The sequence below is a fragment of the Megalobrama amblycephala genome, linkage group LG9 (assembly GCF_018812025.1).
Source record: "Megalobrama amblycephala isolate DHTTF-2021 linkage group LG9, ASM1881202v1, whole genome shotgun sequence".
Classification (NCBI taxonomy): Eukaryota; Metazoa; Chordata; class Actinopteri; order Cypriniformes; family Xenocyprididae; genus Megalobrama; species Megalobrama amblycephala.
The window spans coordinates 7537374-7561042 of NC_063052.1; the positions used below are offsets into that span (position 1 = coordinate 7537374).

The following is a 23669-nucleotide window of genomic DNA, read 5'->3' on the forward strand; positions in this document are numbered from 1 at the left end:
CTACTTGCAATACTATGGGATGTGATTTCTACTATTATCTTTCCCATCACCGAATGTGAACACAATAAAGAATTTGAGATGTGGTGTATTTATAAACATTGTTGGTCATGGTTAGAGGACAGTCGAACAAACACCCATGTACTCTTTTCCGTGCCCTGATGTCCACGACACAGAAAGGTGCTTGTGGCTTCAGTAATCATGGGGGCAGCAGAGTGCACTATGATGGAGAGCAGCCGTCCTCCATCACTCACAGTTTGCTATGCCTGCCCTCATGGAGGAAAAAAACAGCAGTCCTAATGAGTTATCAGGACTGATGGCTTATCGTGTGTGGGACCTCTCCGTGTCCTTGACTCAACAAGGATGTATAGACGACCCAAGTCACAAATCTTGACTGTCCCTTGGAAAAGAAAACATGCTGTAAGCATTATGGCCTTCCAGGTTTGCGAGTGTGTGTGCGTGTACACAAGCGTTTGTGTGTACATGACCATAACACAGAGAGCGCATCTGCGCGAATACCTCAGTATAATCCCAGTAGTCACCAGATTCAAATGTTTGCCCATGCGTGAGCTCTAATAACGTTTGACAGCGAGCACTCGAACTCCATTTATGAAGGTTGTTATTCGCAAATTAGCCGCATGTTCATAAGTGAGTGTGTTTGTGTAGGGCGAAGGGTGCGCGGTATAGCAGTCATGTGATGGCAACGTAGCGAAAGTCATTTGCGTCGGAGACTCGCGGAGAGCGAGCAGATGGGAGTTGTGATTAAAACCGAGATATTCTGGAGCATTAGATTAAAGAATGATGTCAATAAAAAGCATTTTAGGCTGCAATAACAAAGGCAATCTGAAACATGCCACTGCACATTCTCATTTGCATATTTAAATGCGTGTGATGTTCAGGGTTAGATTCCTGGTCTAATGATGCATTTAGCCTGTAATGAATCAGTGATGGCAGCTCCCAGGCTCAGCCGCAGGGACTGCAGCAGGGCCACTTTGAAGTCACTGCATTTTGAAGTGGAGTTTAGAGCAGTGGACTCCAAAAATAAGCACACACCAGAGGGAGACAGATCTGCAAAGCCTCAGCATGCAGCTGCAGGTTCATCCTCAAACTGGAGCAGGTAGATGTAAACCTGAAGGAGCCACACAGAGATGCTCTTGCCCTCAGTCAGCAGTCAGCAAGCAGGCAAGCGCTAAAAATCAAACATGGTCCAAAATTTACTTTTTACAGAGAAAGTTCATACATTTTTCTTATTTTGGAATATCTTTATCAAAAATAATTCATGTTTTTCTTGTTGTGTATGTGTGTGTATATATATTAGGCATGTGACGGTATCAAATTTTCATGTTGCGATTAATTGCTGAAGCTTTTATCATGGTATTATCACGATATTGAAATAAGTTGCAAAAAAAGTGTTGTCATAGCGTAATAACAAAAAGAACTCTGAATGTTTAAATACAATAATACAATTCACAGATTAAAGTGCAAAAGAATTAGGCTATAAAGAACAACAGGCAACACTTTACAATAAGGTCTCATTATTTAATGCATTAAATAAGATTGAGCAATAGCTATATTGTTACAGAAAGTATTACTTTTTGTTAATGTAAGTTAAGAAATACAACTGATCATTGTTAGTTTTATCTCAGGTCCACTGAATAAGTTCTTTTGATTTTAGTAATGTTATTAAACATTAACTAAGACATTAACATTAACTAAGATTAATAAATGCTTTATAAGTATTTTTCATTGTCAGTTTGGTAATAATGAATTAACATGTTAACTAATGAAGCCGTATGTCTCAAAGTTTTACTGAACAATAACAAATAATCAGAATATTTCTAATCATTATGGCATGTTGTAATCCAGATTAAAATATAAAAATGTTTAAGTTTAAAAATTTGAAAATAAATAGCCTATTAAGTCTTTAAGTATTTGGTGCTGTGATGAACAACATTGAGATTACAAAAAACTGAATGGCTGTTTGAAGCATTTCAAACACTGTTCATTAGTGCAGTTGCTTTGTTTCCGGGGTAACCGCTGCATTCTGTTGTTCCATCAGCGCCCTCTGCTGTCAAAGAGTGAACGTGCACTTTCATTCAGCGTGTCTCCTTCACTCGTTCCGCCATGCTTGTCATGCACGTTGGGCTTGTTTACATCACAGTGCGCGTGTCCCTTTCAAACAGAATACAGCTGTGTTGTGCATTTTAGTATTCTTAAATGCATTATAAAAATTTTAATAAATGGTAATAAATTATTATTTACGTTATTTTGAATATGCAATATCGTGCATATTTATTATCGCGATATATCGCATTACTGAATATCGGCACATGTCTAATTTATATATATTACCACACTGTAAAGAAAGAATTGTTGGTTTAACTTAAAAAAGTAAGTTACCTGATTGCCTTATAATTTTAAATTAAGTGAAATTAAAAATTTGAGCTAATGCAATGAAGGCGACTGATTTAATCAACAGAAACTCAAAATATTATGTTATCTGAACTACATCGACATTATCTAAGTTGATTTGACAAATGTTGTGATAAATCAGGAAAAAAATTTTTTTACAGTGCACATCCTAGTATCCTAGATAAATTGTATACCTTCTATTTCAATTTCAGAATGAAACATGAGGTCATCCTATCCTTTTTAATTTATATCATATGTTAAATTGCAGTTCTGGTAAACATGGGCAAAGAAACTCTGTGTTATTTACTGACCAGAGCCAGTTTTTACTTGTATTTGGTGCTTGGAGAGTGTTGGTTTTGAACCATGGTGCTTGGTGTTCCTTGATGTGTTATGGCTTTGCTGTGGGATTAGGTCAGTGAAGTATCGCTCGAGCTGACCTTAAGATTAGATGGCTGAATAATTGACTTAACTTCTTGTTAAACAACTCTCAGCTCCATTGAACAATATCTGCCTCTCCATACTACATTTAAGCAATGGCACGCAGCCGCCAAGAGATCAGAGGATGTAATGTAAAAGGATTACTACAGATAAGAGATTGTAGTCACAAGAAGCCATGTCAGAGAGAAACAGACGGACAGGAGGGTGACTGACCCATCCAAATGAGTATTATAACTATCATTTCCCTTAAACAAGAGCTTAGCTCAAAATCAAAGGTCTTAGAAAGAGGCTCGATAATAGAAATCGCATTCATGCTGTACTAAACTCTCAATGGAATAAAATATATGCTCATGGAGAAATGACTGAGGCAAAGTACCCTGAAGTCCCTGACTCTTTCTCTCTCTTTCTCTCACTCTCCCCCCATCATTTTGGATTGATTAATTTTTTTCATACCCAGATAGAGATACATGAGGACAGGATCACACCATGTAAACTTTAATGCCTAGGTTTTCAACCCTGCTCCTGGGGACCCACTGTTACAGAGTTTAGCTACAATCCTAATCAAATTCACCTGTGTAACTGAGGCCAGCTAGTAAGAGCTGTGTGAGTAAGCCTCACCCCTGGCTGCGGTCTTTAGCGTGCTTGTTAGCGTGCCCGCCTCCCATGCTGGAGACCCCGGGTTCGAATCCCTCTATGTAAAGCAGTGTTGATTTTGTTTTCATTTTTTCACGGACGAAAAAGAGACAATGACTAAATAAAAATGCATTTTAAATTACTAAAACTATGACTAAAATCGACTCTAATTTTCGTTAACAAATAAAAACGAGACAAAAATGATAGCGAGGGACGTTTTGGGAAGATATCCAGTCAGGACTGCTGTCCTGTGTGGAAGATGCACACATTTGAAGTGTAAAGTGCTGATCTAACCGTGGGAAAAGTGGCGCTGTTGCACGCTCTACAGGCTCGCCCATCAGCACTTCAGACTGCTTCGCAATTAATGAATAGCGCACATTTATGCCAAGCGATTGCTTATAAGCTAATGTTGATAAATTATGACAATGTTTACCACACAATGTTTATATGGAAGTATGTTGTAAGAATGCATATTTTATCTCCCTCATCTGAACTTAAATAAGCAGCCTGCTACTGCCACAGTGCAGACTGCAGACATTTCAGAATAAGAGTCACAGTGTATTTCGGAATGGTTTATAATTATTATTTTGTCCTGGACATTATTGTTATTTTGTTTACACAATAAACTGTATTTAATTAAATTGAATTTCTAATCTAATCAAAATTTTAAACAAAAACTATAATAGTACCTCAATGATAAGTGTATCAATCCCTGAAAAGTACTGAATTGAGCTCTCTTTCTTGTGTTTTTGCACTTGAACGGTCAAAAACTGTCTGCTTTGGCGAGTAAGGTACAGTTGGTTGTCTTAAGTGAACATAAACAGTTTAGAGAGTATATCAGATGTATATCAATGTATTGGATCTGTGTATTGTTAGAGCAATGCTTACTTAATGCTTTAACTAAATTAGGTTTTAGACGACTAAAATCTTATGATATTTAGTCGACTAAAACTAAAACTATTTCCGATGACTAAAATATGACTAAAACTAAATGGCATTTTAGTCAAAAGACTATAACTGAAACTAAATCAAAATTTACTGCTGTAAAGAAAAACTACGCGCCTATAGACTAAACACATAATACGCACACGCATGACGTCACCGTTTTCACAAATTTGCGTTTTTCCATTTACATGGAGACAATAACGGTATCGTTTTCAAAAACATGCACTTTGAAACCCGTTTTCAAAAGTTTGCATTTTCAGGCCCCCAAAAAGCTGTTGTCCTGTAAATGAATGGACAAAACGCATAAAAAGTTTTCCGTTTTTAGTTGAAAATGGTATCGTGTAAAGTATCGTGAAAATTGTGTCATTTACTGAAGACCGGAGTAATGGCCACGGGGGGCACTTCAATTTTTAAGTGAAAAGTCTCAGGCAGGAGTTATAGTTATATATCTGTATGCTGCCCCTTCTGTGTCTAAACCTGCTACTGTACTAATACACAGCTAACGGCTGTCTGTTTGCAGTTCTCAGTGTCCATATGGTTCATTCCAGTCTATAAACTGATATAATTCTCTCTTCTCAGCTGACTGTGTCCCTCTTGTCGCCGTCTCTCCACAGACACTCTGTCAGTCACACATCCTTCCAGCTTCCAGTGAACAATTACATTAGATGCCTAATGCAGTGAGAAATAACTGAGCACCCAGCACTCTCTTTAAGCCCAACCCACCGACGGTTGCCCGGCAACACCACACAGCTCGACTAACTACAGCTCAGACTATGATGAAAGCAGAGCTCTTGTTGTTGTGCAGTTAGAAATAAGCAGTTTATTTAAGATTTATCTTTTCAGTTGAACACTCGAATGTTTAACAGAGAAGTACAAGCATTATTGTGTTACTTTCAGTGTGGGGAAAGATATTATTGTTTGTAAACTAGTGGCAATTTTTGTTTGTTTTTTGCATTTTTATGGTAAATTTACTTCTATGTCAAAGTTATTTATTGCTATTTCTTTCACTGCTATTGTAGAAGCACTTTATCACATCAACAATTTTCGCAGACTCTTTATCATCAGTTCCTCTCTGATGTTCTCTCGCTGAGTTTAAAAATTGTCTGACAGTTTGACTTCTAGGATTCATCACATCATGGAATATGTGGTTTATAAATAGAACTTCTTGTGTGTACTGGCCCACTTTACTCGCACTGTCACTTTGTGAAGATGTCTTCTGAGCTGTGAACTCCTTAATGCTAAACTCACGCAGATAGAGCCACACAAGAGGCAGATGAAAGCCAGGGTTGTTACGCTCTGTGACTAAACTGGGAAAAATCAGCAAGACTTAGGAATGCTTTTGGAGGTTGGATCCCTGTCTATCTTTGTGTCCGGGTTGTTGCATGGCAAGCTTAAGGTTTTCCAAACTGGGGCAGGAGAAAGTGGGTTAGAGCTTGGCTACTTTTAGACCCAGCACTTTGAGGGGAACTCAGTTGAGATCTCTCTTTCGCAGACCTCCTTCACGAGTCCTGTCTCGCATATCAGGACCGTAAATATTTCGATCAATATCAAGCGATCAATGCCTGACCCATAAAGAGTTATTGTTAATCGTTAACTCTTAAGTGACATCCTGTAGAGGTGACTATATTATTGTTACCATCTCTGTGAAAGTCTATTAAGGTTGGTCTCCCATGGGAGATTAAATGATCCCAGTTCCTGTAATGCCTTTAGACTCAGTATTGGTACTCAATGCAAATGCAATTTTGTAAATTTACTTTCTAAATCTAAATGCAAATGTACTTAATAAACTCTTTTAGTTAACCCTAAATCAACCTTCATATTAAAGCATTTAAAAGTCAAGGAAAATAAGCCTGGGCTCAGTATTTTGTTATTGTTGTTAGTGACAAAGGTGTTTTTTTAAGCCAGGATTATTTCCACTCATCGGTTTCCTCACTGCGTCTCCACAGGCGGATCCTCAGGGACGAGACATCGCAATCCGGCCCTTCCTGGAGCACTGCGAGAACACGCACATGACCATTTGGCTGGGGATTGTCTATGCCTACAAAGGCCTCCTTATGGTGAGTGAGAACATTCTAGAGAGCATCAACATGATCACCATCTGCTCCCGCAGACAACGGAGTCTGAATATTCTGCCACTTTCATGAAAATGCATTTGCATTACTAGATTCTGAGTCTCTTGTTACATCAGGAAATACAAATGCCACGCATACAGTTGTCTAATGTTCATCACCAATAGACATTAAAATAGACAATATAATTATTTCTAGTTATGTCAAGCTCTAAAATATTTTATCATGTAGAAATTGCTATTTGTATTTATTTATTTTTACCTGTAAAGAACTTTCAGCCTTCAAATATTGTGTTTTTAAAATGTAGTCAAAAAGGTTGCTGTAAACTTTAAAGGGATAGTTCACCCAAAAATTAAAATTATCCCACAATTTACTCACCCTCAAGCCATCCTAGGTGTATATGACTTTCTTTTTTCAGTCAAACACAATCAGAGTTATATTAAAAAATATTTTGACTCTTCCAACCTTTATAATGGGTGTGAATAGTAACCGAGATTTTGAAGCCCAAAAAAGCACATCCATCCATCATAAAAGTACAACTCCAGGGGGTTAATAAAGGCCTTCTGAAGAGAATCGATGTATTTTTGTAAGAAAGATATCCATATTTATAACTTCATAGACTATAATCACTAGCTTCCGGTAACATCCGTCTGCGAGTTCACGAGAAAGTCGAGTCCCGGCATTTGACGTAGGACATAGGCAAAGCGTAAGCTTAGGTGAGAGTAGACGCCTCTCGAGGCTCAAACAAATAGGGCTGGCTACAAACTCAAGCTTCTCGGACAATTCTCTTTAAAAATTCTCTAATTTGTGACCGGTGTTTTGTTTCGCTCTATCCTCTGCTCTTCTGTGTTTGTCAATACGTCATACGTCGGGTCAAAGTTCACTCTTCCGCCGGAATCTACTCACGTACGGAAGCCAGCGATTCTAGTTTATGAAGTTATAAATATGGATATTTTTCTTACAAAAATGCATCGCTTCACTTCAGAAGGCCTTTATTAACCCCCTGGAGCCGTATGGATTACTTTTATGATGGATGGGTGTGCTTTTTGTGCTTCAAGATCTATTCACTCCCATTATAAAGCTGGGAAGAGCCAGAATATTTTTTAATATAACTCCAATTGTGTTTGACTGAAAGAAGAAAGTCATATATACCTAGGATGGCTTGAGGGTGAGTAAATCATGGGATAATTTTAATTTTTGGGTGAACTATCCCTTTAACATTTTTTTCTTGTGCTTCCTTACAAGCACTGGTATTTCCTTCCGGAAATGCACATCTAGCAAACTCACTGACTGGATTTTGATACATTGTACCCCTAGGAGGAGATGTAATATGCTCTTTCCAATTAACCTCACTTTAGATTACTGGTAAGGTGCCCTGGGAACCAAAATGCCCCCAGTCAGTTAATTGCACATAGCACTGACCATTATCTCTGAGTCAATGGTGGCAACATCCTCAAATAAAAATCTGCCCTCTTACTCACTTTGTGCCCTGTGGAAATGGTTTGTCCTCTTGTTCTTGCTGCTGCAGTAGCGGCAGGTGGTTCGTTGACTGACAGGCCATTACCTCTGTTTTTACCCTGCCCTACAGTAGACAATCCATGTCAAAGTTCAGCTGTGGACCACAGAGTATCTCTTCCTGTCTCTTTCGTCTCTCTGCTCCTCTGTGAAAACTATAAGTGTAGAATTGGGGGGACACAAAGGTGTCAATGTTAAATCGAAGCTGAAAGGTATTTAGAATGAGAGTCATGAAAATGAAAATGCCATGATCACACTCACATTCACACTCACATTCTCTCATATGTGACATTTCAGAAAACCTTCCTCTTGTCATGTTTGAAAACCTGCTGCTAAATCACTTACAGCTGACGTGTTCCAGTAGAACAAGAGAAGGAAGAGAGACTGAGAGGGTGAACAAGGAAAAAGAGTGAGACGGGCTGTGATTGGATTAGGATTGAATAGGTTTGAGGCGAGTGGGTGCAGAATCAAATCTCAGAGTGTGCGTCATTAAGTTAGCTGAGTCATATTTCTCAGAGTTCACTCTAGTCTCACACAAAGGTGCTTTGATTACTGCGCTGACTTCCTGAGAGTTGGACAGGTGTTGTTAGCTGCCTTTAGAGGCATTAGGGTGCTAAATAAGTCAGTCACAGTTCATTCTCACTGGCTTTATGATTCATCACTGTAAACTGAGGACTGCACACAGTGATGAAGGTGAAAATTATTGTCTATGCAAAAAATCTTATGACCAATAATCCTATTCTTATCTTATCTTTTCATGTAACTGTGCACAGGCTAAAAATAAAAATATTGGGTAACACTTTACTTGAAGGGGTGTGCATAAGACTGACATGACACCTTCATAATCTTGACATGACACGTGTCATGAATATGAAGGAGGTTTTATGCATGTTTATGACAACTGTCATTAAATGTCATTCGCTCAATTATGTCATTTTTAATGCAAAGATGACATTGTTTGAGATGTCTTTGTTACGACAACTTGACATAAACCAAAACATCATAACCTGTCATAAACATGACATAGCAGATTAATTATCAAACTTAAAAAACTACTTAGCTTTATGGGTTAACATTACATTACATTATTTTGGTAACATTTTAGTATAGGGAACACATATATAAATGATTAACTATGACTTTTCCCTCAATAAACTCTTAATTTACTGCTTATTATAGTTAATTGTTAGGTTTAGGTATTGGGTAGGATTAAGAATGTAGAATAAGATCATGCAGAATAAGGCATTAATTTGTGCTTTATAAGTACTAATAAATAGCCAATATTTTAGCCATATGAATGCTAATAGTAATAAGCAACTAGTTAAAAGACCCTAAAATAAAGTGTTACCATTATTTTATAACAGTGTCGTCTTTTTTACGAAATTTGAAATTGTCTATTATCTGACCTTCTGTTGGTGAAAACTTAAAAAAACAAAAAACAAAAACAAAAAAAACATGAAATGAAAAATAGTCATGACGCTGTTATAAAATTATTTGTCAGAGTATTGTCACTTAATGACATTTTAATGACAAGTTCAATTTGTACCACTGTACTTGAGCTCAAGATACATATTCATGACACTATTATAATGGCCTCATGACAGCCAATGTCAAAACCAACCACATGACTGGTTTATGTCAAGTTGTCATAACTCGGACATCTCAAACAATGTCATCTTTGCATTAAAAATGGCATAACAGAGCGAATGACACTTAATGACAGTTGTCATAAACATTCATAAAACCTCCTTCATATTCATGACATGTGTCATGTCATGATTATGAAGGTGTCATGTCAGTCTTATGCACACCCCTTCAAGTAAAGTGTTACCAAATATTGGCAACTATTCAAAACATGCTACAGTACGTTTGCTGCCAACTTTCCCCAGAAAACGTAAACATCTTGTTGCATAACTTAAGATTCATCTGCTCTTATACCTGTAATAATAATCCCTTGCGCTTTTCTCTTTGTCTAGTTGTTTGGATGTTTTTTGGCCTGGGAGACCAGAAATGTGAGCATTCCAGCCCTGAACGACAGCAAGTACATCGGTATGAGTGTGTATAATGTGGGCATCATGTGTATCATTGGGGCAGCAGTGTCCTTCCTGACCCGAGATCAGCCTAATGTGCAGTTCTGCATCGTGGCACTGGTCATCATCTTCTGCAGCACCATCACGCTGTGTCTGGTTTTTGTGCCAAAGGTAAGTACTGCAATGTACAGCCTGATCCGGCCCTATGGGGAAAGAATTGTAGAGGTCAGCGAAAGCCACATTCTGGCATTTGATTTGTGCAAATCCCTAGCAAGTTCACCTGAATGTAATTGAGAACAGTGCTTACTTTGCATCCCCTGGAGCTCCCTGGAAATGAACACACTGAAATTTGAAAGACTACAAAGATTCGACTCAACCTCTAAACAAATACATCCTAAGTAGACTCAATGGCAAAAGATCTCAATAGTATGTCCTTGTTCTCTTTCTTTTGTTAGTTTATCACAATGCGAACAAATCCGGACGCTGCCACACAGAACCGGAGGTTAAAGTTCACCCAGAACCAGAAGAAGGAAGATTCCAAGACTTCCACCTCGGTAACCAGTGTTAACCAGGCCAACACTTCCCGTCTGGATGGGCTACAGACAGACAACCACCGCCTGCGAATGAGAATTACAGAGGTGATGGAAGTTTCTTCGATTTCAATCATCATAAATGACAAAATTATAAAATTCCTAGAATGACGGTGTACTTCAAACAGTAATTAAGATAATGCTAACAATTACTAATATGCCACTACACAGATTAAAGGGGTCATATTTTTTTTTAATAATATTAATCTTTGCCCCTAAATTATATATTAACAAATGCTGTGAAGAAAAATAACTAATACAGGTAAACAAAAAAATATATTAAGCAAATGCCTCAAAATATATATTAGATTAAGTATACATATAAATTAAGACTAAATAATTATTTAAATAATAAATAAATCATTATATCAAGACTAATAGATATTTTTGGAAGCAACAGTATGCAGTTTTAGTTTGGTTTCTGAAATCAATAATTTTTTTCTCTACTTTTTATTTCAAAATGATAAATTATTAATTTGTTATATAAATTAAATTACTGGTAACACTTTACAATAAGGTTTAATTTGTTAACTGCATTATTTAACATGAACTAATAATGAAAAATACTTCCAAAGCATTTACTTATCTTAGTTATTGTTCATTTTAGCAGTTACTAATACATTATTAAAATCAAAAGTTGACTTGAGCTAACATGAACTAACAATTTTTAATTTTATGAAAGATTAATAAATACTACAACAAATATATCGCTCATTGGTATTTATGCATTACTAATGGGACCTTATTGTAAAGTGCTACTGAATTTTTGAATTTGTGTTACAGCTGGATAAGGAACTGGAAGAGGTTACCATGCAACTCCAGGACACTCCAGAAAAGACTCCATACATTAAACAAAACCACTACCAAGATGTCAACAATATCCTGAGCATACGCAACTTCACTGACGGCAAAGGTAGGAGAAGTGGATATCAAACCTTGTGTTCCTCACCTGTCGATCACACACAGCTGTCAGTCGTGACTCATTTCAGTATGTGACACACTTTCCCACTGTTACTGTCACCCAGAGAAAAAGAACAATTTGTTGGAGTGTTATACATTATTCACCCCCAAACATGTCAACCTGAAGTGTCATATAAGGTGTAAATTCTGACTCAGTTTTTCAGCTGACATCCTGATGGAGAGACAGCATTCTGAACATCATGCCTTTGTTTTCAGATGGAGAGAAATCTCTGAAGAACCACTTAGAGCAGAAACCCCAGGCTCAGTGGGGATCCATGGATCCTTCTAGGATAAGCAGAGGTCCACTAGAAGACATCAACTCACCAGAACAGTGAGTTCACACAACCAAATAGTTTATGGACACATAAAAACTATGAACAAAATAGCCAAAGATGATATTAAGATATATGCATACTTTCCAGACCTAACATATGACAAAAGATTTGTTAGACAAAGACTTAGTCTGAAAAAACTCTTTTGTACATGACACTTGGTTTAAACAAAGTCTCCGATTTCATGTCAGTTTTATTACAAAATTCAAACAATAAATATCATTTTGTCACTCTTTATTGTGCCTCGACAAATCGCTGTAGCAACTCAAGTGTTCAAGTGAACTGATCATCTCTTCCGCTTTACTACTAGTTACAGTACAAAATAAACGTGAATGAACATCAGACGGATGCTGAAAGATACAGTACAACTTACCAAAATCCGTATCATGTTTCATGTAATCACTCAACCAGTGTTTCAACCGCAGAAAGACGTCAGTAAAACAGCTTGTAAGCAATGTCACGTAATGTTACATATACCTCAGAAAAGCCATTCAATGACCATAAACTTGTTAGTTAGTTATATATACAGTATATATTTACCATATCTTGTCTTTTTAGGAAAATGGACCAAACAAATATTCATCATTAATGTTACACTGATTAGATTTTTATCTAATCATCAGATGCTCTCTAGAATGAGAATATCCATCTCTGCAAAACCACCCGCTACTGACTAGCTATATGTCCTTTTGTAGGTCTTTAAATGGATAGTTCATCCAAAAATGATTGTTGTTCCAAGCCTGTATGAATGTCTTTTGAAGAAATTCTGAAGAATATGGGTAGCTAAACAGTTGATGGGCCCCATTGACGTCCATAGTATGGAGAAAAAAATACTATGGAAGTCAATGGGGCCTATCAACTGTTTGGTTACCAACACACTTCAAAATATCTTCTTTAGTGCTCAGCAGAAGAAAGAAATTCTTACAGGTTTGTAACAACTTGAGGGTGAGTAAATGATGACAGAATTTTTATTTTTGGGTGAACTATCCCTTTAAGGATCTTTATTTGCCAAATAGTTTTTGGTGACACTTATCCACCTTATTAGCCGATATAGGTACATAACTAGAAGAATAACAAAGTGCGGTAAATGAGAAAACTTTTAGTGCTACAAACCAATGTGTTTATTATTACGATAATAAATTTAAATAATATTTGAACAAATACCAGTTTTCAAAATCAAGCAGCATAGCGGACAGTTTTTGTACAGCTACAATATCTAGAAGCGAATGATGCCGGAAACCTTGCACATTCAAGTTACCAATGGCCATGCCCACTCTTGTGTTAAAAACAAGTTGAATAGATAAAACATACATTGTTGTATAGACTCATTTACAGGGAGGTGAGAAAATAATACAGAGATCAGGAAGAAAAAAAGTAAATGAAAGCAAATAAGAGAGGTTCAGGGACAGAGAGAGAGAGAGAGAGACGTGGGAGGGGGGCTGTGGTTACATAACGAGTGAGAGCGGAAGGCACTGGACCCTGAAAATAGACAAGAGAGTAGAATTAGAGGACTACAGGCCGTCCCAGCATATGAATGTTTGATCGCACAGAGGAGGGATTCTGCACTGTCACTGTTCATCAAACGCACATACACACACTCACATATACTCTCACACACTTACCCCAGTAGCTGATGGTCTCTTGACCTTGCAAAATAACACTACCTCTGCCATGGGAATATGCAGTGAGTAATTTATTGTGCCTGCAGTAAAGAATAAACAAATACATATTTAGTTTAATAACATTGGCATAAAGAGTATTTTTAATTTTTTTGTTTTGCAAGTGAACCTGCAACATCTGACTAATCGATGTTAATTATTTCTAAACACAGAAGACATTTCCTTAATTGATGTATGAAATTAATATTTAATTGAAAGCAATAACTCAAAAGACTCCAATTGTAAAACCAATCATGAGAGGTGTGGTGTGTGCACTTTATATAACTGCCATTTGGCTTCTGTAATTGATTTAAAGGGCTGCGGCCTCTCGGGGAGCAGTTTGATTCAAACACCTAGACACAGGTATGAAACAGACTTTTTATCAGGTGATCAACACAGCCAGGTACATACTGGATTGATGAAGAACAAGAACAAGCACAGTCCCAAACCCTTCATCCTGACTATCCTGAGACAAGGAAAAGTTGTCCATTTTCAAGTGCCGACCGAAAAAAAAAAAAGCCTTGTACACTTGTAAACATTTACTGTAATGTAATGTTATATGTGAGATTTCATTATTGCTGTCAAAAAAAAATGGAGAAAGACTACTTATTAAAAGTTTGGGGTCAGTAAGATTTTTTTATTTTATTTATTTATTTATTTATTTATTTTTTTAGTCAGCAAGGACGCATTCAATTTATCAAAAGTGAGAGACAAGACATTAATAAGGTTTTAAATTATTTCTATTTTTTTTAAAAAGTCTTTAAAGCTTTCTAGGGATCACATTGTCCACAAAAATATTAGGAATGACCACTGTTTTCAGCACCGATAAAGATGATTTCTGAAGGATCATGTGACACTAAAGAGTGGAGTAATGGCTGTTGAAAATTCAGCTTTTTATACTTTTTACTGTTTTGATTATAAATATAATTCACAATATTACTGTTATTACTGTATTTTTGATCAAATAAATGCAGCTTTGGTAAGCATAAGAGGTCCAAAAAAAAAAAAAAATCCCAAACTTTTAAATGGTAATGTAGGTCTCCATGGTGTAGTTATGTACCAGAAGGGACTAAAGGGGTCATGCTAACCAGCTAAACCTTGAACCCTTGATTAAGAGCAAAACATGATATATGTGGCAAAATCACTACTGTTTTAAAGGGGACCTATAATGCCCCTTTTACAAGATCTAATATAAGTCTCTGGTGTCCCCAGAATGTGTCTGTGAAGTTTCAGCTCAAAATACCCCACAGATCATTTATTATAGCTTGTCAAATGTGCCCCTATTTGGGTGTGAGCAAAAACACGCCGTTTTTGTGTGTCGCTTTAAATGCAAATGAGCTGATGCTCCCGGCCCACTTTCCAAAAGAGGGTGGAGCTTTAACAGCTCACGCTTTGGTTGCTCAGCAACAACAAAGCTGGAGAATCTCACGCAGCCAAAATGAGGATTGTCAGTAACGGTGTTCAGCCTTACATTGTTCAAACCGGAGTCGGACACTGATGGAGAGACTCAGGAAGAAGTTACAACTTTTAGAATGCATCTGGACGTTTCTGAATGGTTAGTGGATAAATTGATGTAGTTGCTGTGGAGTTGATTCAACTCATCAACTAGCATGTGCCGTCATGTTAATCTTTTGTGCAAATCCAGCGTTGAATTGACCGTCGTTTGTGAAGCAGTCCGGTGTTAAATGACGGCATGGTAACAACACTCTACTACAACAACTCTTCCTCTTCTCTAAAGCAGCCCAACATGGCCTCGCCCCCTTTGTTGCATGATCCTAAGGGTGGGGTTTATGTAAATTTTGGGGTTTGTTATGTCACCAACCCGGGAAGAAGCTCGTTGTAGTCCCTATTGTTGAAGTCCTTAAAAAGCGATTTCTGTAAAAGAAAATATCTCTCTTTGCGTTGAACTCTGAGTGTCTTAACTTTGCAGATGTTGTTTATGCTCAAGCAGCAACATTACACACTATAGTTAAAAAAGTCAAATCATAATCAAGGACCCCTTTAAATGTGCTTTGTGATATAATTACAGATGAACTTCTGTTACATACATACATACAAGAGTTGTTCCACACTATTAAACACACACTCACTAAAGAGCATTACAGAAAGTGAGGAATGGGGTATTTTATGTATAATAACTATTTTCATCTGTGTGCTTTGTGTTCGCAGCATACAGCGCAGGCTGTCCCTGCAGCTGCCGATCCTGCATCACGCCTATCTACCCTCCATAGGAGGGGTGGACGCGAGCTGCAGCAGTCCCACGAGCAGCCCGGCCTCCAGCCCGCACCACAGACACATGCCCCCCTCCTACAGGGTTATGGTGTCCGGCCTGTGAGCCTTACCACTGCCCTGCACTGCACTCCGAGGAAGCGATCAGCTTTTTTTTAAAGACAGACTGAGCAATATCAGCAGTTAACAGAAGCGTGTGAGCAACCTGGGGTGGGGGGGTCCAACTCTTTATCCATCCGTGACCCCCCTCCCACCATCCACGGCCACATCGGTGCAGAACTGATCTTTCAGGCTAGGAGGGAGGTGACCGGAGGTTCTCACAGAGCAACCCAACCCAGACTCCCATAATCTATGTCCCGTCACCTCCCGTTCCTAACTCGATGGATTTAACGCCCCCACACCCTCCACCCCAAAGAGCAGCGTGGATCAATGGAGGACAGGAGCTGTAGCCTTAGCTGCTAAAAAAAAGAGACGCTTCCGCCGGCAGCCTTTCCACGAAATCCGTGCACATTGGTTCTGCTGAAACTTGCGGGAAAGGGGCAGCAGATGTGACCAAGGACTCCTCCTCTTTATTCAACATGTCAACAGCCATGTAAATACCATATTTGAACATCAAAGTGAGCTTTGAATATGCTGTGAAATTAATTATTCGGATGAAGCCTGGTGCTCCGTGGAACTTTACAAACAGTCGACGAACCAGGAACAAACACTTACGACGTTGCAAACCGGTATGAATTTGTTGTATTGCTTCAATGTCCCGATGGTGTGGTTAATGGTAAATAAGACTATTAGTGTCTCGATTTTTTGCTAAAGATAAAAAGGGAGTGTTTCAGGGTAACGCGGGCCAACTGTTCTCACCTGGATAGACGTGTACCACACATTGTTTTTCTTCAAAAACAGCTAGCATCATGTAGGCATGTCCTGGTAACAGAGTATCGAAAGATCCGCTTTGGTTTATCGCAAGTAATGTCACGTTAGAGGTCGCGCAACTGCGACCTCAAAAGAGCCACTGGTCCAGCCGAAAGGGACACGAGAGACAGAGCCGGCGATTTCAGAGAGTCAGTCTTCCATTCCAGCCGAGCCAATTGCTCCTGCATACCAGGACTGAAACACGCAGATGCAGCCCCATGCTTCGGATGTACAATAGCCGTCATGTGACCGGCTGTTACAGAACAAGAAGACTCACAAATTGCGATAATAACAGGGAAGTGGTACTCCATGCGGAGCAAAACCAAAATATCCTCACAGAAAACTGCGAGGTTACACAAAAGAAGCGGTCCACACAGCAAGACAGAAGAACGATATTGTATTAAACAGCGGGACTGAAAAATTAGCACAAGTGTAATTAACCTAATAAGAGCGAGTCATGTAAGAACAAAGCCTCGTTTTGACTTTCTGGTGCAGTCTCTCAGTTTACCCTCCCTCTGTTTATTTCTTGTTTTTTTTTTTCCTTTTCTTCTGGTTGATGAAAAAAAAACCAACTTGTGTGAATCCTCTAAGGTTGTAGCTTGGGCTAAAAGGGCTCGGGTTGATTGCGTGTGTGTGCCCGTGTTGTTCCAGGGGAGAAATGGCAGAGTTCTGCCCCAGTCGCAGAGTGACATTGTGAAATACTTCACATAGCTCTTAGCAACAGTGAAATTACCTCATAGTTGCTATAGAAATGTTACTGTGTGTATTGAACTTTGCACAATGTCTTGCAGAGATAGGGAGCATCAGCTAGAGCTGGTGTCATACTACTTTTGTAAATCTGGAAATGTAATCAAAATATGAATTATTGGAAATAAGCTACGTATCATTCATATCAAAAGCAAGAGTTTGTTTCGGCTGATATCTCACCGTCGGTGTCTTGGTTTTAGTTTCTGTCAGATTTGTTACTGTACTTGTGTGCCTGTCGTCTCACGGGAGCTTAATGGACCGAATCGTGTCGACCGGATGACGAAAACAGCGACATCACATATTATCCAAGTCGATGCATTGAGAATTTCTTTATCTTGTGACTTCCTTCTGTATGGCTGTTATATGATAATAACGCAAAATTTATGGGTATTTATTGTCTCGATTTCCCGGGGGAAGAAAGAGGAGATTGAAACAACGCAGGTTCGTTTGCTAACAGCGGTTGTCGTAGTACCTCACGCTCACTTAAGAGTCACGATGACAAAGACCTTTAAATACAACAAACACAGATACGCAAAAATCCCACAACGCCACGGGAGCTTGTCTTAGTATGACGGCCATGACCGAGACTGATGTTTCTAATACACAACGAGTTTTTCAGTACACGGAGGGGATTGTCTACATTTTGACTTGACTTTTGCAGCACATGACTATGACTGAGTTTTCATTAGCTCTTATTTCTTTCATTGTTGTGTATTCTTCGATGTCTTTATGATATGTTGTTTGGCACGTTCAGCAGTCAGTATCCCACAATATGAAACATCTTTGGCACACGTGAACATCACATTTAATGTCCTATATTAGAGAATAATCTAAAACATCAACACAGAGAGAATGGTGTACCCTGGACATTAAAAAAAAAAACAATATATCTAATTTATTAACATATCGGCATTATTTGTTCATTGTTTCTAATGGCCTTTCAACCTCCTGTTAAAATATGTTATATGTCATTAACAAACATATGATGCTAAAGGTATTTTAACAGAGGGATGAGGGTAATAAGCAACAATGAAGCTCAGTGAATCAGTAGACGAAAAAGGGCTAGCTCACATTAAATTGTATTTCTTTCTCTTTTTTTAATGGTATATCTGACATGTATAATTACAGTATACGGTCAATACTGTCATTACAACATTTTACAAAAGGATCACTAATTAAATGCACAATTTCATAAACCTTAAAGGGTTAGTTCACCCAAAAATGAAAAATATCCCATGATTTACTCACCCTCAAGCCATCCTAGGTGTATATGATCTTCTTTCAGACTGAAACAATCGGAGATAAAAAAAAAAAAATGCATCCATCCATCATAAAAGTGATCCATACTTTAACCAGGGGGTTAATAAAGGCCTTCTGAAGCAAAGCAATGGGTTTTTGTAAGAAAAATATCCATGTTTAAAACTTTATTAACTATAATATCCAGCTTCCGGCAGACGGCCATCCATTGTTTTTTATAATGGATGGATGAATTTTTTTGGGCTTCAAAATCTCATTGAGATTTTACCCCCCCAACCCCCCCTTCACTACCATTATAAAGCTTGGAGGAGCCAGGATATTTTTAAATATATCTCAGATTGTGTTTGTCTGAAAGAAGATAGTCATATACACCTAGAATTGCTTGAGGGTGAGTACATCATGGGATCATTTTCATTTTCGGGTGAACTATCCCTTTAATGTCATACAATGGGTAGATTCTCATACTGAAATCCACTGGTCCTATTTGATCTTCAGCTGCTGGGGCCTCATTTATAAAATGTTGCAAAGAAACCGTCCTACATTTGATTTTACGATCATTTCTCAAAATGCGCGCATGCCTCTTTTCCAGATGTGAAACTATAAATCACAAATGTTCTTGAAATTGTCCGCAGCTGAATGGTTCCAGATGGTCTCCAATTGATTAGATTTCCAAATACCTGCAGTACTCGGACTCTCTGCCACAAGGAAAAGTGTAGATGTCTGCTTAGAACCTGACATGGCGCTAAACACTTTTCCACGTCAAAGACCGTTCTTATAAATATGAACGTTTTATAAATGAGGGCTCTGGTTACAATGGTTTAAACTTCCAAGCATAAACAGGAACTTTAGTATTCAAATAAAATAAAATAAAATCATCCAAAAGAGCAACTCGGATATCTATTTGAAAGAAATGTCTTTCAGACTGAGTTCAAGTGAATGGGATGTTTACAAGTGAATCAGCCAAACATCTGCTCAAGGAGATTTTAAATCATAATGATGACCATAATATTAATTAGTTGATGACATGTAATTATTAACAAGATATTCTTATTCAGAGTAATCATATGGTAAAGTATGTATACATAAAGAATGTATTAGATTGATTAAAAAGGAATTATTTATTTTTTAATATTTCGTGCATGGTATCCTATGCATACATTATAGATTTAATTTTGCAAATAATTTTACTCAATCATTTCTGACAAATGCACAATTATAATAATTATGAAAGTGGCAATAATTAGCTCATTCTAACTGTACAGATGAGGATATTTACAGTATGTTCTTGGTGGTACATTAAGCTGGAAGGCAGAATCATATCCAAAATATGTTTTACACTACCTGTACTTTTGGTGTATAATGATGACACTAATGTTGACGTTGCACAGAAATATTGTCATGGGGGATCATGCTTCTCAGAACAACCCTAACGACTGTATGACACTATGAAGTGTACTAAAAACAAATATGAAGACATTCATAGCACCACATGAAGACATACCATGCACCACAAACTGTTCTTTTTAAAAATGGAAAGGTAAGCACTGGTCCGTCTATCTATTGTATGTACTGTAATCATGTCATTACCATTATGGGAAAACAGTTTCGTTTTAAGGAAATCACTGGAAAAACACAAAAACTGAATAAAGAGATACAAGGTAGTGCTTTATATGATTTTTATTTGGATATGTTCTATACTGTGGATTCAAATCACTGTGTGTGCATGTGTTTGTGAATCAAGCGAAACACAAGGTGACGCGTTGCTTTGGAAAATGCATCATGGTCTATTGAATGCACATCTGGTTGTTTAGGACCATCTTGGCAATAACCTAAGAAATGAAATGCTGATTTGTTGGTCACTTCAATCTGTGATATTACGTAAAAAAACTGAAAATGATCTAAATGTTATGTTCTTCTAAAGCAAGAAAACACTCATTTGTGCAAAGAGATTCATGAATTCAGTCTACAAGACTTGTGAAAACTGTTGGGCTGGACTCCATGCGTATTCTGGTGTGAACTGGTCTATCTTTGCATCATGTAACAAACAACAGAAAGGCCTTGTCATCACCCCAGGAGAATGAACAACCACTTCTAATGTATATAATGTAAACAACTTATTTTTTTCTGTAGAGGTACAATACAATGATAGTGGGGGATGTTACAAATGACGTTAAAAAGACAGAATGTTAGCAGTGAGCGTGTATGTCTGTTTGCCACTGTGTGAAAACGTGCTGTCTACAAGTTTACACATCGCTATACAAACTATTTATTCTGTGCTGGAAGACTTACCGCTCTCTTTTTTTTCTTTTTTTTTTGGTCCTTTTGCTTTATTTTTATTATTATTATTTTCTTTAATTTGTCATCTCTTTTGAGTTCACAAAACTCGTCACTGCCCATCAAGAACAAAAAAGAAAAGAAAAAAAAAAAAAGAACTCCACAAATCTGTTGTTTTGTTTTTCTATACAGTGCTTTTTGGAAGTGTACACTTGTGTGCTCCACTGCTGTACCGTCCCGTGTGTTTGTAATGGCACACACACAGACACACAGGAGCTCTTGAACAAATCAAAGTGGATGTGTTCATTTCATATTTCTTGTACCCTTAAATTGCATGGAAATCATAACATTTTTAATAAATTATTGCAAAAAATGTTTTATTAATAAAATAATTAAAAATATTCTATTTTCATTATTTATCAAGCACCTCATTTGGGACTTAACACAGGAATATAACTAAAATCTACTTAAAAGTAAAAGTTCAACCACAAATAAATATTTAGTAGCCTAATTTACTCACCTTCATGTTGATCCAAATCTGTATGACTTTCTTCAGCTCCCTTTATTATGAACTGTTGTTGTATGGAAAAGGAGAAACATTTACATTCTTCAAAATGTGTCATTTTACGTTAAAAGAAAAAAAAACAGTATGAAAAAACTGTAGGCTACAATTGTGCTGTTAGGCTAACAGATTTTAGTCAGAGTAGCGACGTGTTTACATTTTGACCGGAATTACACACAATTTTCACAACTCAACCTTCAAAACTGTTATGTTATTTGTCTACAAAAAAGTTTTTGAAAGATGTTTCCTGAACAACTTGCATGTACAATCCATTTAACACACTTCTATCCCTCTGCCTCATTCCTGTCAAAATATTAAACATGGCGCTAGTAACCAAATAAATATGTGGACAAGAATTAAGCTGAAGGTATTTTAAAATCTTACCTGTAATTAAAGCTTCAGCTAAAAACTAGTCGATTATAATATATAGGCCTACTGTACAACTGCCTGGCAACAAGGCGAACACTGCAGCAACAAAGTAGGCTTAACATTAAATTAGGAATGAAACGGAAGTTGCTACAGTCTTTTCTGTTTTGACATCCTAATGACGTGCAGGGAACATTTATAACAAATGAATACTGCAATATTCCATAAAAAGAATTCAATTTCTTGTTCACTAATGCTGTTATTTTCACGATAACAGATAATTACATCGATAATTAAGACTGTGAGATGGCGCCAGTTACATTTCAATGAAATAAAAGAGCAGACAGATAAGCCTACAGCGTTACACAGCGCCACAACACGTACAGGGTTTACTTTACAGTGACATGAGGGTGAGTAAATAATGGCAAAACTTTCGTTTTTGAGTGAACTTTCTCCTTTAATTGACATTGCGCAGTGTAGAGCTTTTCAGTGAGCCCATGTTTTGATCTCTCTCACACACACTTTTACACAATCATAAAACAAACACAGAAAGGCAAGGAGGATAAATCTGTAATGAGTGTTTCTCTACATTGAGTATACTGAATTATTGAGTGTGCAGGGACTTCATGCCAAACTGGATGCTGGAGGACGAAGGAGGATGTCACAGTCAGCTTTCCCATTCCATCAAGTGCTCAAATATTTAACATGTGAGACAGAAGACCTTTTCACTGCTCACAACAGCACAACACAGATGGGTCAGTATTTATCCTCAAATAACACAGCGAACCAGCTTACCTCAATAGAAAAGATAAAGTTTAGAAACGTTAAAGTTTACCACAGAAAATCATTTTGACCCACAGGAACATTTTCCACTAGACGCTGAACATGGCAAGGTGTTCATGTCTGAGTGTATGAATCTGTTAATGTGTAGCTGAAGTAACAAAACCCTTTTCTGGTGTTCTTGCACAGGAAATGTACAGGGTTTACTGCCATGACAGGTTGGCAAATTGCATATAACCTTGCAAAAACCCAAGTTAGCAAGTGATTCTATTACACAATGTTCAAGTCTTGCAGCTACATGTCCATAAGAGTCAGAATTTAAAAGTATAGTGTTCATTAGAAATACCTGCATGGTGTCCGTTTCTGGTGTTCTTAATAGAAAAGTTACAGGGCTGTCATGACAGGTTGACGAAATGCACATAACCTAGCAAGTGATTCTATTACACCATGTTAACAATATTTAAGTCTTGCAGCTATACTTCCAAAAGTACTTCCTGAGTATTTTTAGCACCGCTGCAGTGTCTTGCAGAGTCTGAATTATTTTCTGTGGTAATCGAAAGCACGTCACAGTCACAGATGCTGTCGATACAACAACTTCAGTTGAATTGAAGCCAGAAAACATTACTTTAATGTCTCACAAGAACGAATGTCATTGGTTTCAATAAAGGACGTGCTCAATAAAAAGGAGCACATTTCCTAAACGAAACACACTATTTCTCCTGTGAATGATTCACGCCTGGTGAGTCTATGCCCCTCACGGCTCATTGTACATCTTATCCGAATGCTCATCTGTCCTTCAGGCACTGGAAACGAGAGGATGTGAGCCGGATTTTCTATTCTCTTACTGTCACTTACGGCTGTAGGTTATTACAAGAGGATTTGCCGTTCATGGGACGTGGGGTGCTTTAAAACAGCCAATAAAAGAATTATAGTTAGCTTGAGATAAATCACTCCTGTGACATTTCA

At 37.6% G+C, this 23669-nt stretch overlaps 1 protein-coding gene across 1 annotated transcript in view; it reads left to right on the forward strand.

The window, feature by feature from the left end:
- The window catches only part of gabbr2 (gamma-aminobutyric acid (GABA) B receptor, 2), a 262922-nt gene extending 244588 nt beyond the window's left edge, over positions 1–18334 (forward strand). Inside the window, exons 15-20 of the mRNA XM_048201423.1 lie at positions 6372–6482; positions 9986–10210; positions 10495–10677; positions 11413–11542; positions 11806–11920; positions 15749–18334. Coding sequence (XP_048057380.1) covers positions 6372–6482; positions 9986–10210; positions 10495–10677; positions 11413–11542; positions 11806–11920; positions 15749–15914 — 930 coding nt within the window. The 3' untranslated portion in view covers positions 15915–18334. The remainder of the gene's footprint in view (positions 1–6371; positions 6483–9985; positions 10211–10494; positions 10678–11412; positions 11543–11805; positions 11921–15748) is intronic.
- Positions 18335–23669: the final 5335 nt, after the last annotated feature.